This window comes from Acanthisitta chloris, unplaced genomic scaffold (assembly GCF_000695815.1).
Source record: "Acanthisitta chloris isolate BGI_N310 unplaced genomic scaffold, ASM69581v1 scaffold39763, whole genome shotgun sequence".
NCBI lineage: Eukaryota > Metazoa > Chordata > Aves > Passeriformes > Acanthisittidae > Acanthisitta > Acanthisitta chloris.
The window spans coordinates 25,231-41,327 of record NW_008665000.1 but is presented as its reverse complement, the minus strand read 5'-3'; the positions used below and the strand labels follow the sequence as shown (position 1 = coordinate 41,327).

The window sequence follows — 16,097 nt, the reverse complement described above, 5'->3', positions numbered from 1 at the left end:
CCATGTTCTGCCATTTTCGTCTCTTTTTTAAATACAAATCAAGATCACCAAAATTTTCAAGAGTTTAATACAGAATGTGTATGAAAATTCACTTATGCCTGTGCGGGGGGATGTGCTTCCTATAACAATTAGAAGCTTATTTACTATGTTGTCTACACAGAACTTTGCTATTTTTCCTTCAGTTTACAAATGTCTTATCATTATTTCTTCAGTAGACAATCAGCTACGATCCTTCCCTGCACAGAGGATTTAAAATCAACTGCAAATTGCTTAAAAATTGCACATAAAGTGGTCTCAAGAGAGAGGAGAAACAGGTCTTCACTATCATGGAAGAGGCCAAGAGCTCAAAGAATGGAAATCATGACCCAAGGAAGTCTGTTCGTCTTGTCTGTGAGGAAGGCAAAACAGTCAAAGTCACAATTAATCAAAATTATAAACATAGCAGAAATGACAAATCTGTGAAGGATGTTGGGAGAAGTTCTCCAAGTGGGAATAGCAGCAAAAAAAGTAAACAAAATGATGTTTACTCTGAAAAACAAGGAGAAAATAAATCATGCAAAGTCAATAGTTGTAATCCTGGAACTAAAGATATGGGATCAAACGTTCAGGAGCGAAGTCATGGGAAAGTAAAAAAGTTTTCTAATTTATCGTCAGCAGTGGAAAACCTGAAACAGACAAAAGCCCAACCAGTGGGAGAAAACTCTCCAGGCTCCCATGTTTCAGGGAATGGGTTCAGTGTGGAAAGCTTAACAGCTACACAGAAAGGGAAACTGGTGTTGGAAAATCCACTGGGAGTTCATGCTTCGAAGGCTGGTGTTGATCAGACTGGTGATCCTGGTAAGACTGCTTCAGATCAAAGGAAAATGGAACATAAGCCTGATGACTTCAGTGAGTATTATTTAACACTGTTTTATTCCATTTTCTTCTGGTGCAGTTGCTAACAGTGTGAAATGGTCTTGGAAAGATTTCTGTTTGCATGTTTTTTCACACAAAGTTGCTGGCTGCACTTAAAACATAGTACTAATACAAGCAGAGAACAAGAGATTATGATAATAGCTGTCCTTTTTTCTTATGCCTAAAACCTAAACATCTTTGTAAGCCACTTAGTCTGTGTGGGTTTCAGGCAATTTTGTGAATATGGCGTTTTAGGAAGGGGGAACCCTTCATAATATCATTGTCACTTATGGAAATGCCATTTATTACTGCTTTTCAGAAAGATCCGGAAAAATCCGCAGTAAAAGGTTTTTATTATAGGTAGAGGGAAATATTTTATTTTCTTCGACTGTTGTGCTCTTTTTCTTCTTAAAAATGCTTGAAAGAGGTTTTGGCAGATGGCTTTTTGATTTAGGGAGCTCTGGAATATGTATCATCCATCAGCAATTACCCTTACAAGTGTGCAATTCTTACATTTTTTTTCGATGTTAGAGTTAAATACATGTATCAGGCTTTGTCTCGCCAGGTTAATTCTGTAGTTGAGGATTTGTCACACTTTTTTAGCATGCATTTTGTAAAACAAAAATGCTGTTTTAAGCTGCCCTGCCAGTGTGGTCCTTCTGCTGGGAGTATTTCCCACAACTACAGCAGTTGCTTGTGTGGAAATAGTAGGAAAATATTTGAGTGTGTGGGGTTTTTTAGCTGTCTTAATAAAATTGAAAAGGCAAACCAAATTGAAGTGACAGCATCCTGTGATCAGTCAGCTCTTTGCAGACCACCATCATGGACTGTAGGGACCATCTGTCACTGAGAAACCAGGACTTGAAGACTTTGTCAGTTTTGATTCCTAGCTAGTCTGGGGGCTCAGATCTCCTTTGAAAGGAAAGACAAAGGGAAAAGAAGGAAAGGAAGCAAACCCAAAGCACAGGCAACCCTCACTTTTGCTGATGTAAAAACGCTTGGAATCATTTGATGTAGGTGTTTGCCCAGATTAGTGGCCTGTGAACAATCCACAGGCATGTGGAGGAACTGCCTTTGGGAGCTGCCCCGTGTGTGTGAGCAGCAGCATTCCAGAGCACACAGAGGTGTCAGTGCTCAGGTGTAAATCCAGCAGCTTCTGGACTGAGGGGTGGAAATGCCTGGTGGCTGACCCTGTAAGGTCATGTGGGTGAAGTCTTTAAGGCAGTTCTATGACTGACTTCCATAACAAAATGTGGTGAGTTAAAAGATTTTAGGCCTAATATTTGTTATTTCTGTTACAGTAGGGCATACTCTGTTCTGCATTGCAAACAAAACCCTTTCTTGCCTTGGAGGATTTAACAGAGACTCTGAAGTTATGACTGAAACACAAAATGAACCTACTTTTTTTTTTTTTTTTTTTTTTTTTTTGATAGCACTCTTAGAGCAGACTAGTCTCTGAAGTCTCTCTAAAATACCCATGAACTCACTGGCAAGACTCTAATGTTTAATGTGATCTTGGACAAGCTTTGGACAAGAAACTGGAGTGTAGCTCTAATTCGTGTCTGGCTCTTAACTGCACTGTACTCTACTTTTCCCCTTCTTGAGTCGTTCTGAAGAAAGTAACTACTTCTTTCTCTAGGTAAAATAAAGAATTCTGAATCAACAAAAGAACATCCTTTGGAAGTGGATTATTTAGAAAACGCTGGTGTTATTGATGAATCTAATCTGACAGTTGAACAGCAACTGGGATTGAAACAAGCTGAGGAACGTCTGGAAAGAGATTATATCTCCCGACTTGAAAAAGTAGGTTGGGTTATTTATCAGATAAAAAAGAAAATGTGTGTCTCCTTTCATTGCCATCACCATATTTCTGCTTGGGTGGTATTTCTGCTGCAGCCTGTTGCCTCTGTTTCTTTCTTTGTAGTAATGAATCACTTTGTGATCTGAGATGTTATTGCTAGTAGTTCACTAGTCGTTCATCATGGCAGATGATAGGGATTGGAAACTTAGTGTTCATGTTGTGTCACGTGGAGCCTTTGTAGAACAGTATTTTTTCATTTTAAGACCTGTAGGTTTACAATTCTGTTACTTACATAAGATCTTCTGGAAAGTCTGGTTCCCTGGAAATCCAGAATGCAGGATGTCTCCAGTATAGTAGCCTCTCACCAATCCCAGTCACCTGTATTGCAGATGACTACTAAAAATGTTTGTCTAAACTTTTCTAAATACTATCACCAGTGAAACAAACACTGAAGTCAGTTAGGCAACCCAAAAGTAACATCTAATTCAAGTGCCTCTTGTAGCATTTTAACCCCTCATATATTGTCATAGGAAAATAAGCAGAAGTCTGTTACTTCTTTTTCACAACATTCTGCACGTCAGAAGATCATTACCATCCCTGCACTCTTGCTTGCTTCAGACTCTTTGTTCATTGGTCCTGGGGTTTTCTAGTTACTGGTTCATTCTTGTTGCTTTTCTGTAACTTCCCTTGTGTAACTGGTATCTAAAACTGGACATGCCATTTCAGCTGAAGTCTTACATAGAAAGGGGAAAGTTGACTTCATCTGTCTAAGATAGATCACTTGTTTAGGGTCTCTGCTCCTTCAACAGCTGTAGGATGTTGGCCTGTAGTTTGACCAGCAATGCTCCCCTTAGCCTTTCCTTAAGAATTGTTCAGTCAGGTCTTCCCTGTATTTTTTCAGCCTTCTAAGGAGGAATGATACTTTGCTATGGTATTATTTAGTTGGAGCTTATTTATTCCATTTCTCTAATTCATTGTGATCGCTGCACTTTAGTCATTTTGTGTCTTCTGTATCCTCTCCCAAGCTGGTAGCTTTCCCATTTGTAGGCAGCACACTCTCTTTTACATTTCCCAAGTCTTCATCAAAAGTGTGGGTATTCTGACCCCACAAGGACTCCTGATGAAAAGTACTTGGCACATGCTTTTAGGTTTGCATGCTCAGAGGACAGTACTCTGAGCAATTTTGCTCCCACCTTACTGTTCTTTATTTAGGTAGTATTTACGGTCTCCTTTTGAACTTGATACTATGACAAAGTGACAAAAACTTCATAAAATTCAAGATACAACATCTGCTGCTACTTCTTCAAGCACTATGACTTTCAGCTTTAAAAAAGCAGCCCTAAGATTGGGTTGGTGCAATTTGTTTGTAGCAGATCAGGTTGTCACCTATGACCTGTTTTTTTCCCCTATGTGCTTATTAATAATTTATGACAGTATTTTTCTGAATGCTAATTCTGACTGGTCTCTAATTCCTCGGCTCAGCTTATTTAACCTTTTAAAGATACTCTAAAGTTTCTCTTTCCTAGTGATCTGAAACCTTCCCATTCTCTATGAGTTCTTTCAAATACAACTGGCTGTGTTACAGATTAGCTCCCTGGATATCCAGGAACAAATTTCAAGAGGCCTGGCATATCTGGGTGCATCTTTCTTACTCAAGTACCAGCCTGTAATATTTTATGTCTTCCTATTTTTTGAGTCCTTGCCCCTTTCATTGCAGTTAACCATAACTAGATGATTAAAAAAGTCTTTACAATGAAGGCAAAATAAATGTTATTACATGATTCAGCCTTTCTGGCAACATCTATTGACATAATCCTACAGATCAACATTGGAAAGAAATACCCAATTTTTTTGAAATATTGTGATTGCTGATACTCATTTTATTATAGAAGAGTGGTAAAATGTTTTTGGTCTACTTAAGTCACCAAGTATCAAATACTTCAATCTTCTGAGCTAGCCAAGCATAACTGCCTCTAAGTTGTTCTCCAAATGGATGTTTGATTTCATCTTCCTAGGTGTCTGTCTCAAATAAAATAAGGATGAAGAGAATGAGCAATAAAAACATAATGACCATGTTATTATAAATTGCTATTTTCTCTGCAGTTGGAGAGTCTCAGACTTCTCTTTTCCAAAAGCAAAAGATCAAACTCACTAAGTGGAAAAGCTTGCCCAAATTTAACAGTGGTTTAAGTTTCCACATAGTAAGTCAAATTTATTTGACTGATCTGTGGTCCATCTTAGTGTCTCAAAATGGTTTTCTCTGTTCTTTCATTGTGTCACTTTTTAAACATCTGTGTACTTTGGGGTTTTGATAAATATAGATGTGTTACAATTAGGGTGAAAATGTTAAGTTTTTTTTCTCTCCCACTTAAAACTGATAGCAGTTACTGGAAAAATGCTAAGAAATCTGGAGAAGAGCTAAAGCTTTTTGTTGGGGCCCTTTTGTCTTTGCAATGAGTGTATCAAAAGGTTTCCATCTCTGTAGCTGTGATCCATTAGAACAAGGAAATACATGTGCAGAATGAGACAGATAAAGTGGGGTATTTGCAAACAACTCCTCCTTTTGCAGAGGTGGTGGTTCTCAGTGGTTTCCTGGTTGAATACACTCCACAGTATCCCCTCTTGGCCTTTCTTCCCCATCATCTCCAGAGGCTTGGCTGCTGTGTGCTCTTGGGGGTCTCCCAGGTGCCAGCTCTCCATTTGTATGCTCCATCTCTCCCAGCCTGGCTGTACAAAAAGCTGTTTGTTTTGCATGGTTCTTCAATTCTGACCATCCCAGATTAGTCATCAAAATGGAATAACATTACCCCTTGTCAGAGCATCACACCTTACCCAGAGTACAGTCATTAGTGAGCCAGGAACTGGCCATCCTCCTCCTTTCCTCACTGGTCAGACACACCCTTTGTGATGATAGAACAAGAACTGCAGCCCTTGCACGGTGTGCTATGGGTTCACTGGTCAAACACCACCACCATCTGTCATAACACCTAGTGCAGGTAACATCATGAATACTTACCATTTTTGCATCAGACAAAGGAGAGTGGATGCTGGATTAAATAAATCCAGTTATTAAAAGCTTGAGCAGACAAGGGAATAGCTTACTGGTCTGTAGGTCAACCTTAAGAAGTATCAGCTCTTATGTCTTAATCTTACCTCATGAGAATTTACTCAAGTTGTCTCACTTCCTTCCCTTGCTTTCCCCACTTGTCATGCAGGTAAAAGTCCATTTCCACTTTGTTTTTTGAAGGTTACTTACTGTTTGCAAAGCACCTTGACATTAACAGTGTTACATAATTGTTAGGTACAGTTTATCATTAGAAGAATTGAGTTTTTCAGGCACTATTGGCAGAAATATTCTCTTTTAACTTGTGTCCCTTTTTCCCTTAGCGCTCCCCAGAATACACCAACTGTCAGTATCTATGCAAACTCTGCCTAGTTCACATTGAGAACATCCAGGGAGCTCACAAGCATATTAAAGAGAAACGGCATAAGAAAAACATAATGGTAAGTTAACAACATTTGGGCTATATTATTTTAAATTATATATAGTTGTGTGGGTTGTTTTCTTTGATCATGTTCATTTAGGTGAAAGTTTGTGTGCTGAGCAGAGATCCACAAATTTGTGTTTTCTGTTTGAGAGGAAGGGTTTGATCTATCCAGGCAGAAAGGAAAGAACGTTTTTGGTCTTTGCTGCTGAGTTTAGTGTCTCTGAGCAGTAGGTAGTTCATCATTCTTCTAGTAACAGAATGCAAGGTAACTTAGGTGAGAAATAGATGTAGTTTTTCTGTTCTTTCCAAAAATAATGTTGGTGAGACCTCCAGGGACTGGAGATGGAGTGGGGGATGTTGGGGTTTTTTTGTTTGTTTTTATAACTTGTGGAGTTTTGATCTACATCTCTTCTGTGATGGTTGAGCAGAGCACATAGTTTTAAAATAAAGAGGAGAGTTACAGGAAGGAGGAATTCAGTTCCTGAATCACTAACCATCTCCCTGGGATTATAAATGTGTTAGTATGAAAAACAGTTCTAAGGCTTAAAAAGAGAAGCCAGTTTCCTTATCAGATGCCACAGTGTTATGATTTGCTCTAAAGAACTGTTACATCCATGAAATCCAATAAAAGGTGCACAGATTTTCTTGCCAGCTCAGTTTTGTAAATGCTGATGAAGAGCTACAAATTCCCCAGTGTGTTGGGTTTAGATGATTAAAATTGCTCTTCCTACAACCATTCCCCAAAATTCAATCAAATTCTCTTATTTCCCTGTATTTCTTGCTATACTTGTATTTGTGATTAATGCTCTAATTCTGTAATATTTGCAGACCATCACCTGGAAATTTCTGAATGCCATAAATCCATTAAATCTCAGAAAGTAACGCTGTGCTCTGTCCAGGGATCATTTGTTAAGGATTCTTGTCTCTTACTGTCTGCTAAATTGCATCATGAAAGCAAAAAATGAACCAGCCCAGCCCCATGTTTGGTCTATAGACACTTTCTTACCATGATTTTCACCTGGGCATGGAGAGAAGAATTGAGGAATGAGACTTCTTTACCACAGAATGGAGTGCTGAGGCAGTTTCAGTTTTTAACACTTGAAATAGCTTTATTATAGTGATAAGTATGTGACTGCCTTCACAAAATACACCTATTGACAGCTCTGTGAGGTACATGATTACCCCACAAGCTTAACAGCAGCTGTGGATTCCCAGCTCAAGAAAAATCCTAAAGCAGAGACATAAAACCCTCCAGAGACTTTTGCATATATTCCTTATTGTTGTTCTTTGTGCTAAATTGTGTCAGATAAGGACAGAAGAATTGAGAGATGCAGCCTAGAACTAACCAAACATTTTCATACCATACTGTTGTTTTTTAGTGCATAATTATTTTGTGCCTATTACCTATTTCTGTTGTCAGTCACATTTCATTTAGTTGATGAACTTGTGAAACAAGTGATTGTTGTGCTTCCAAATGACTTGGTGCACCTGATATTTTCTTGCTGTTGGATTGGATTGATTATAATTTGATGCACTCACCCCAGTACTTTCAGGCACCAGCTGTTTAAGCAGGAATAGAACTCAACTTATAAAAATTTCCTGGATCTGTGAATACATTTTCTATCTCTGATAGCTTTCCTTCAAGTACAATCCACTCTGAAAAAAATCTGCATGACTTTCCCAGCTCAGTTGCTTTTATTGTGTAGGAACAATTACAGCTTTTTATTTTTTTGAATGAATTCTGTTTCAGAACTGTCAGAAAATGTGGTTCAGGCATGGAATACAGCAGATTTCCTCCCCAGTTGCCAGCTGTGAAACAACAGCTCTATTTTAAACACTGAGCATCCACTGTCATTCCTGTGAGCCACACTGTGACACTTGCCAGTTAGGCCAGGCAGAGTTCCTGCCTTTGGCAGTGGTTGGTCAGGGCACCACATAAATAGAAGAACACAAACAGCAAACAGTATGTTCCAATATCATGCAATAGTATGAGATAACCTTTTTCTCTTAAAACATCAGTTTTTACTTATATCATCCAACTCAGGAAAAGCAGGAAGAGAACGAGCTGCGAGCCCTGCCACCCCCCTCTGCTGCACAGTTGGCTGCTCTGAGTTTTACCCTTATTGAGGCAGCAAATGAACAAGGCATATCAGATGAGGACTTCAGAATCCGTCAGGATATTGTAAATGAGATGGAGAAAATTATTCAGCAGCCCTTGCCAGGTATGCAAACTATTTTTCATTTTCTGTAGGTGAAACTTTTTCTTTTATCTTTACATTGATTTTGATACCTTCATCACTGGTGAGTTAATGCATTTGGGGTTAAATTATCTTGATACTATACACTATTGAGACATACAGTTTAATACAGACTGGCAGTCGATTTAAAAGGAAGTAACAAACACAAAAATAGGAAAACATAATTGTGTTTATTTGACCTTCTTTCTGGTATGTGTTTATTGAAGCTATTGATCCTCTTTAAAGTGCTGGGATAATAATAAGATGATGTTTGACATTTGCTTCTTTGCATTGATTTCCCATCATCTCCCACAGTTAATACACTTGGAGTTTGAGAACAGATTTCTGGAGTGTGGTGATTGGAAATTATATTAACAGTCGTTTGGTGTTCGGTGAATGTGAACAGAAGAGAATATTAACCTCATTGCCAAAAATAAGTTTTTAAACTTTTTATTTAATCTTCATTGAAATTAGGTGTTGTTCTATACTGTCCTTTTATTTTAGAAATACCTGCTTTTTTCCCTTTGCTCTACAAGCACAGAGCAGTAAGATTTTGTTAGCTGCAGGATGATCAGCTTTAATTTTAGGTGCTCTATTAAATATATGCTGAGACATAAGGTGCTGAATAGAACTGGGGTTTGTAGGGTGGAAGTTTGCTGATCTGTTTGCCATATGTGGCTCCTGGTGCAAACTGCTGTTCTGACATGCTATTGAATTTTCCAGTGGTAGTATATTAGCATAAGACAAAGCTTTTTTACGTAACGTTTTAGCATAAATACTCAGGAAAATGATTATTTTATTGTTACTTGTCTGGCTGATTGTTTGGACTGATGAGCTGCTGTGGAGGTGTAGGAGTAGTGGAAGGGGAGTCTGTAATACTAAATGACAGTTTGCTGTTCTCCTTTTCAAAGCCTTCTGTGTTGTAGTGAATGAGTTTTCCTGGGTTGTAAATTAGGAAAAGTTTAATTCATGCACAGTGTAGAAAACATGGGATGTTCTGGCATGATTTTCTCTTGAGCTCATACTAGAACTGTGCAAAAATTCTTACTACTCTGCAAAGCCACTGGAAATAATTGCAATTATTATTATTATTATTAACCATACAGACATTAATTTTGAGAGGGATAGTTTCTAAGTAGTGAAACATAGATTTCTTCAAAGCTATGTATGTTGTAAGATTTATTTTCTCCTTTAAGAATTATTTCTGATAGAGTTTGGTCAGAGTACAAATAAGAGGCCTAAGGAAAAATACAAGGAAACCCCTCTTCTCTGTGAGGGGGGGTTGAGCCCTGGCACAGGCTGCCTGGAGAGATTGTGGACTCTCCATCCTTGGAGATTTTCAAATCCCAACTAGAGACAGTTGTGGACACCCTGCTGTAGGGGGCTCTGCTTGAGTGGATGTTGGATTCGGGAGGGATGGAGGACAGCCTCAATTTTCAGTTGACTGAAATATGTGAGACCCTAATGTGTGTTACAGGAAAGTTTTCATCTACAAAAATTATCTCACGAAGAGAGATAGATTGCTGTTTATGGAGTGGAATGGCATTTCTTGTATTATTACAGAATTACTTTCTGATTAGTTTAGACCTGTTGTAAACCTTTGCAGGTAAGGAACTGAAGTGACTACAGAACCACTGAATGGATACTGTACTTTGTGCCTTGGATTATGTTGGAGTTATGTTTTATATGCATGTTTTGTAATGAATTGTGCCTAGGAACTTGGTAATGAAATTAACAGATTGGTGCCTCATACCAAAGGCAACAAGGGATTTTAGAATTGGCTAAGTGCTGCAGTGACATCAAGCTGTAGTTAACTAAAGCTGTTATGCAATCCTACACTAACATGGTGATAGTACTATTTGATAGTCAGTTTCATAGTAAGAACAAACCAAACTAAAGCTCCATTGCAAAAGTACTTTAAAACAACTTGAAAAAACGTGGGCAATTGGTAATCGTTTCATTTGCATATCTCTGTGTGCAAATGATTTCTTTTCAGGTGGTGCTGTGTTCTGGAAATGACTGTCACTCACACTCATTAGTCTGGGAGTCTTCACCACTTGTGAAGTTCAGTGTCTGAGGCAAGATATGCATCATCCATTGAAGGAAAACTTGTTTACTAGCTGTTAAATACTGATGTTTGTCTCTCTCTCTCTCTGCAGACTGTTCCCTGAGGATGTATGGCTCCTGCTTAACTAGATTTGCTTTTAAGACCAGTGATGTTAACATTGATATCAAATTCCCCCCTAAGGTATGTAGATATTATCTTGTATTAACTAAGACCTTTTTAAATCAAGGCCATCAGCATTTATTTCTACTCCATTGCTGTCTTTGTCTCTTGGGGCATGTGGTGTTAGAAAGCACAAAGCATCTAATCTTTGCTTTGGTGTCAGCGGTGCTCTGAATCAGGGGAACCAGGGTGTGCATGAATCAAGTTTTCTTTGCTTATTAGGTAACTAATTCTTGGGCTTTTGGGCAGTCTTGTGCTGGCCTTTTTAAAAATCATTTTGAGTAAGCATTGAGGCAGTGTGAAAATAGTTGGTACTGCGTAAGTGTGCTTCCATGTACTCGTGATTCAGGCTATGAAATCTTGTAGGTCTTGATTCCCCTCCCTTTTAAACTTGGGGCTAAAAGGGGCATTTTTGCTTTTGTGGTTTAGTCACTTGTAAGTAGATAGCACATCCCAATTTACAGTTTATGGTATAAAATTCCTGCAGAGGAGTATAATTTACCTGTGAGTAATGAAGTTGTTGGTTTGTGTTTAGTATGTGATATTAGCAGCACATTCTTATTCGAGGCACAACTGCTGAACTTGCTGTTCTGTTTGCCTGTGACAGTGAAATTGAAGCCAGCAGTTTGGGGTACTTACAGGTGGCATTGTGAAGGGGTGCTGCAGTCAGGAAACAGAGCTGAGCCCATTTTCAAACAGTTACATATGCAGTGTGCCATGTCACCTTTTCACAAAAGCTCAGAAGTGGTGCTAATTTTTAGCTTTTCTTTGATCTATTTATGCTTCTCTTTGAAACAGCACTTGGGTTGCTTTCTGGGGAGAAAAGAAATCCCATTAAAAAATCACAGCCTTTATAAACCTGTGGGAAAGCACAGGTTTGAATTCTTTATTGTGCATTTCTAGTGGCATATGTTGACACTGAAATTGTTGCATATATGCCAAGAATTTTAACCTTATGGTGACTCTTAATATGGAACTAGAAGAGAAGTGTTAACTAAAAAGCTGTAGGCTAAGAGAAATCTGGCTGATGCTTTTACTAGTACCTGTTATGGTGCAGACAGAGTTATCTTTTTCATTAATACTGAGGCACGATTCCACTTTTGTGAAAGAACAGATACTTATTGTGCAACCCAAGTGGTTTAGAAGTAAGTGTAAAATAAAACAGGTTAGTCTGAGTAATGTAAGCTGCTCTAATTTTGTCATTGTAGATGAGTCAACCAGATGTTCTGATACAGGTGCTTGAAATCTTGAAGAACAGTGGTGAGTTTTTCTTGCATCCCTTTTCTGTTTAGCATTCCATCTGCTGCTTAGTTGTTTTTATGCTTAATTGTTGTGTAAACTTAGAAAAATGGATTAGGTTTCATCCAAAGCATTGGAGCTGGTTTTATGAATGTGATTTTTATGAATACCAGTGCTTGTGTGAGTGAGAGCTGAGAAGCTGCAGCAAGAAAATGGCAGCCCATTTAGTCTGGTTCAGATTGCCACAAGTTATGGCAATAGATGCCAGATGAAAAAGTGTTTAACCTTTCATGCAGAAATTCGAAGCAGTAAACCCCAAAGCTTGGGTTTTTTTTCACTTGCACATGAACATGAGTGAGAACTGTTACAAGACTTGTGAAACTTGCAGCCTCCTTGTTGTGCCAGGAGCAGCCTGGCTGTGTGGTACTGGTGCTGAAAATCAAAATAACCAGAAAATACTGCTTACTGCTTAGCTACACAGCTCTTAATTTGAGTTGTTCCGAAAAATCATGGGAGAAGTATAACAGTTTTAAAGACAGAATTGGGAAAACTGTAAAAAACTTTGATACAGAATGTTGTTTTTTCCTCCTTGCTTAGCTGTCTACTCTGATGTGGAGTCAGATTTCCACGCCAAAGTTCCCGTTGTCTTTTGCAAAGATGTTAAAAGGTACGTGTCGCTGAGAAGGGTTTTTAATGAGAGACCAGTTTCTACTGTGCTTATTCATAGCTGCTGTTTGCCTGCACTCCTGACAAGAAGTATTCCTGTAACATTGGTGTTAAGGGGAATTGCTCATACATGAGGATATAATCTAGAAAGAAAGCTTTTGTGCTACACAGAGCTCATTAGTTGGAGGAGTCTGAAAGTACCCCTTCTACTTGTGATTTGCTAGGGGAGCAGGGGAATGGTTTTCAGTTGTTATGGAAGATTTCTGCCAGCAGTTTAAGCCAGGGCTTTGAAAACAGTTTATAAGATGCACATTGCCAGAAAGGACACATCATCTGACAGTTTCAGTAAACTCCTAAGGAGTAGCAGCCCCAAAATGAAACATGATTGCTTGACTGGCTGGAGATGTGTGATTGAAACTCTGGGGAAGTAAATGCAGCAAGGGTGGGAATGTCTTTTCCCATACTTGTAAGAAGTGGAAATTATTATGGGAAGCAAAAGGAAGTTTTTTGGAGTTGTTGTTTTGTGGACTTACCAACTCTTAATGTGCAGCAGGTCTGGAGTGTTCATTTATTTATTACTTGTTTTATTGTTTGGTATGTAGAAGACATACTTGGAGATTGAGTTGTGTGAGACAATGGCAGAACTTAAATTCTTAATGCTATTTTGTATTTTTAGCTGTAATGAATTTCTGTAAGTTCTAGGCGCAACTGATGAGTTAACAGTAAAGAAAATGTAATTATATTCTGTAGCTTTTGTGAAAAGTGTTGAGGTTCTTACAGAGGGAGGCACTGATGAATGTGTTTGTTATGGTGGGTATGATGCCTCGAGCATCATCTTTGTACACGAAGTGATAACCCTTCTTCTGTTCTACAATTGTAATTGCAGTGGTTTGACATGTAAAGTGAGTGCTAGGAACGATGTGGCTTGCCTTACAACTGACCTGCTGGCTGCACTGGGTAAACTGGAGCCTGTCCTTATTCCCTTGGTTTTGGCTTTCCGCTACTGGGCTAGAGTAAGTTATTTCATTGTCCTCAGTACTTATAGTGGTCGTTTCTTCTTTTGAAGTACTGTGCACACTAATTGTAATTATAATATACCATGGATATGTCTGTAGAAAAGCACTTCATGCCACTACTTCACCCCTGACCTTAACAGGGCAAAACATGACTAAAGATGTTGGTGTGAAACTCAGTAAATACAGAAGTTCCAGTGTTCTGCTAACAAGCTGTTGTGCTGTTTCCTTAAAACTTACTAATTGATCTTTGAAAAGCAGATCAACTTTCTGCTATTCAGGTCACATTGTAAAAACTTAACTTGCTCCAGCAAGGGTCTTTGGTCATTTGCTGCTGTACTTCTTACAGACATCAACAGTGAATAGAGGAACCAAGATGCAGCATTGAACTGTCTTGTCATTCAGTCCTGATGTTGCTCTCAGGCCATACTTAAAACATCTTGGCTTTATTGAAAAATCACTGCATGGTATTATTAATGTTGTTTGATTTAGCAAGGTGTTTTTGTTAAAATCCTGTTTTACAGCAGTACAGACTATAAAGAACTGTTCAAAGTCTTACACATTTATTTCACATGTCTCCTGAGTTCCCATGAAAGAGATCATGATCAGATTACAGCCACGTGCATGGTATCCCCATCTCCATACATGAGGCAACTACTGCACAATAATACATACCTGATAGTTGGCTGAAATTCTAGATAGAAGCATAAATGTGGCCCACAATCACAAAATGTGATGAAACTGAAGAGAGTAATGTATCATAAAATAGTATAATTGAAGGCACTATATACAGTATATCCACTATATAGTACATACTATAGTTTGTACTTTGTCCACGACCTAACTGCAGTTTGTGAGATACAGGATTTTCTGTTTCACTCTAGTGTGTATCTCACATTTCTTTAGTATTTGTCCCTTTGTAATAGATTCTAAATTGAAATGCTGGTGTTACAGCATGAAAGTAATTGTTTATTCCCTTACAGCTCTGTCACATTGACTGTCAGGCTGAAGGTGGTATTCCCTCGTATTCCTTTGCCTTAATGGTGATATTTTTTCTTCAACAAAGAAAACCACGAATTCTACCATCCTATTTGGGCAATTGGGTAAGTGCTTGGGTAACATAGTACCTGATTGGTGAATTGTTGACATTATTTCTGTGTTCTGCAAGATGTCAGAACGTGCAGAATTTGATAGTAAATAAAATGCACTAACTAAACCCTAACCCTAACTACATTTAGTTAACTGACTAAATGTACTTAATCTTCACACAGATGATGCCTGGTGAGTCTGAAGACTTTCTAAAAAAGGGCAGTTGCTGTACCCTGTGCACTTGTGCTGTATTTTGGAAAAAAGGCAACTATTTTCTTCTTTAGGTCTCTGAATTTATTTCTCTGACATGAGTCGTTCTTGAAGGGTATAAATACCACAGTTGTCAGTGTTGCCTTTGGTGAAAACTTCTGGTTGTATGCATAATATACAGTCTTGTTTGAGAGCTCCTTTCTTTGTTGTTAGATTGAAGGCTTTGATTCAAAGAGGCCAGATGATCACCAGCTGAAAGGTGTAGAGGATGAAGAGTTTGTACGATGGGAGTACAAACCACCAACAAATGGTGCAGCGAAAAACTCTGTTGGAGCAGAAAGTAAAGCTAAAGTTGAACAACAAAAAGGTGGTGGCAAGAAGGTACCAAGCTCAGAAGCAGACAACCAAATTAATGCAAAGGAGAAACATGGAATTGTAAGTCATGCTTTTATTTCATTGAAAACCACTTGCAATCTCTTACCCCTGTTTTTTATCTCTAAAAATGTATATTGGGTGGAACCAGAGGAAAAAAGGGGAATATTCCTTTCTTGCTGCAGTTGAGCATTCTTGTCCATGTTTTTCAGTCTGTCTTAGCTTTCAAAACCCCTCACCAAGTTTCACTGGGGCAACTGTGGTTGGAACTGTTGAAGTTTTACACACTGGAATTTGCTTTAGAGGAATACGTCATCAGCATACGGGTACAGGAGCTCCTGACCAGAGAGAATAAAAACTGGCCTAAAAGACGAATAGCCATTGAAGGTAGGAGATTCCCTTTCAGGTCTGTAGTCATCCTGCATTACCATCTTTACTCAGCCAAGACTTAAGTCTGTCACAAGAAGTCTGGGCAATAAGTTTTTATGTATAAAGACAAGTTTTCCCTGTTTAAAAGCCGAGGTAAGTCCTAGAGCAATGCATGGCATTCTGAACTGGCCTTCAGAATAGAGAAATTGGGTATTTGAGGAAGGTTAAGAGGCCATGTAAGGTGGTATTTTTATAAAGGCATAAGTAATGACTTTTTCTAGAGATGTTGAACTGGCTTATCAGTAACACATGAGGCCATGGAGAGGATAAAGAGTCAGACAGAGAATGAGTTACTAAAGGTATAGTGAAGGCGGAACCAGGTGCAAGAAGAGCAAGAATGAAAAGTAAAACAGAGAAAAACAAGCAATGAATTGTTGAGGCACATGTTGAGTAATGGGTCTTGAGATCACTCCTGTGGCTCTAGTTTCCCTT

General features: G+C 38.6%; 1 protein-coding gene across 1 annotated transcript in view; it reads left to right on the top strand.

Annotated features, from left to right (window-relative positions):
- Positions 1 to 326: 326 nt before the first annotated feature.
- The window catches only part of ZCCHC11 (zinc finger, CCHC domain containing 11), a 29,431-nt gene continuing 13,660 nt past the window's right edge, over positions 327 to 16,097 (top strand). The window contains exons 1-11 of the mRNA XM_009071565.1: positions 327 to 837; positions 2,534 to 2,697; positions 6,083 to 6,199; positions 8,228 to 8,405; positions 10,580 to 10,668; positions 11,856 to 11,907; positions 12,484 to 12,553; positions 13,439 to 13,565; positions 14,549 to 14,668; positions 15,078 to 15,299; positions 15,449 to 15,623. Of these exons, the coding sequence (XP_009069813.1) occupies positions 327 to 837; positions 2,534 to 2,697; positions 6,083 to 6,199; positions 8,228 to 8,405; positions 10,580 to 10,668; positions 11,856 to 11,907; positions 12,484 to 12,553; positions 13,439 to 13,565; positions 14,549 to 14,668; positions 15,078 to 15,299; positions 15,449 to 15,623 (1,825 nt within the window). The remainder of the gene's footprint in view (positions 838 to 2,533; positions 2,698 to 6,082; positions 6,200 to 8,227; positions 8,406 to 10,579; positions 10,669 to 11,855; positions 11,908 to 12,483; positions 12,554 to 13,438; positions 13,566 to 14,548; positions 14,669 to 15,077; positions 15,300 to 15,448; positions 15,624 to 16,097) is intronic.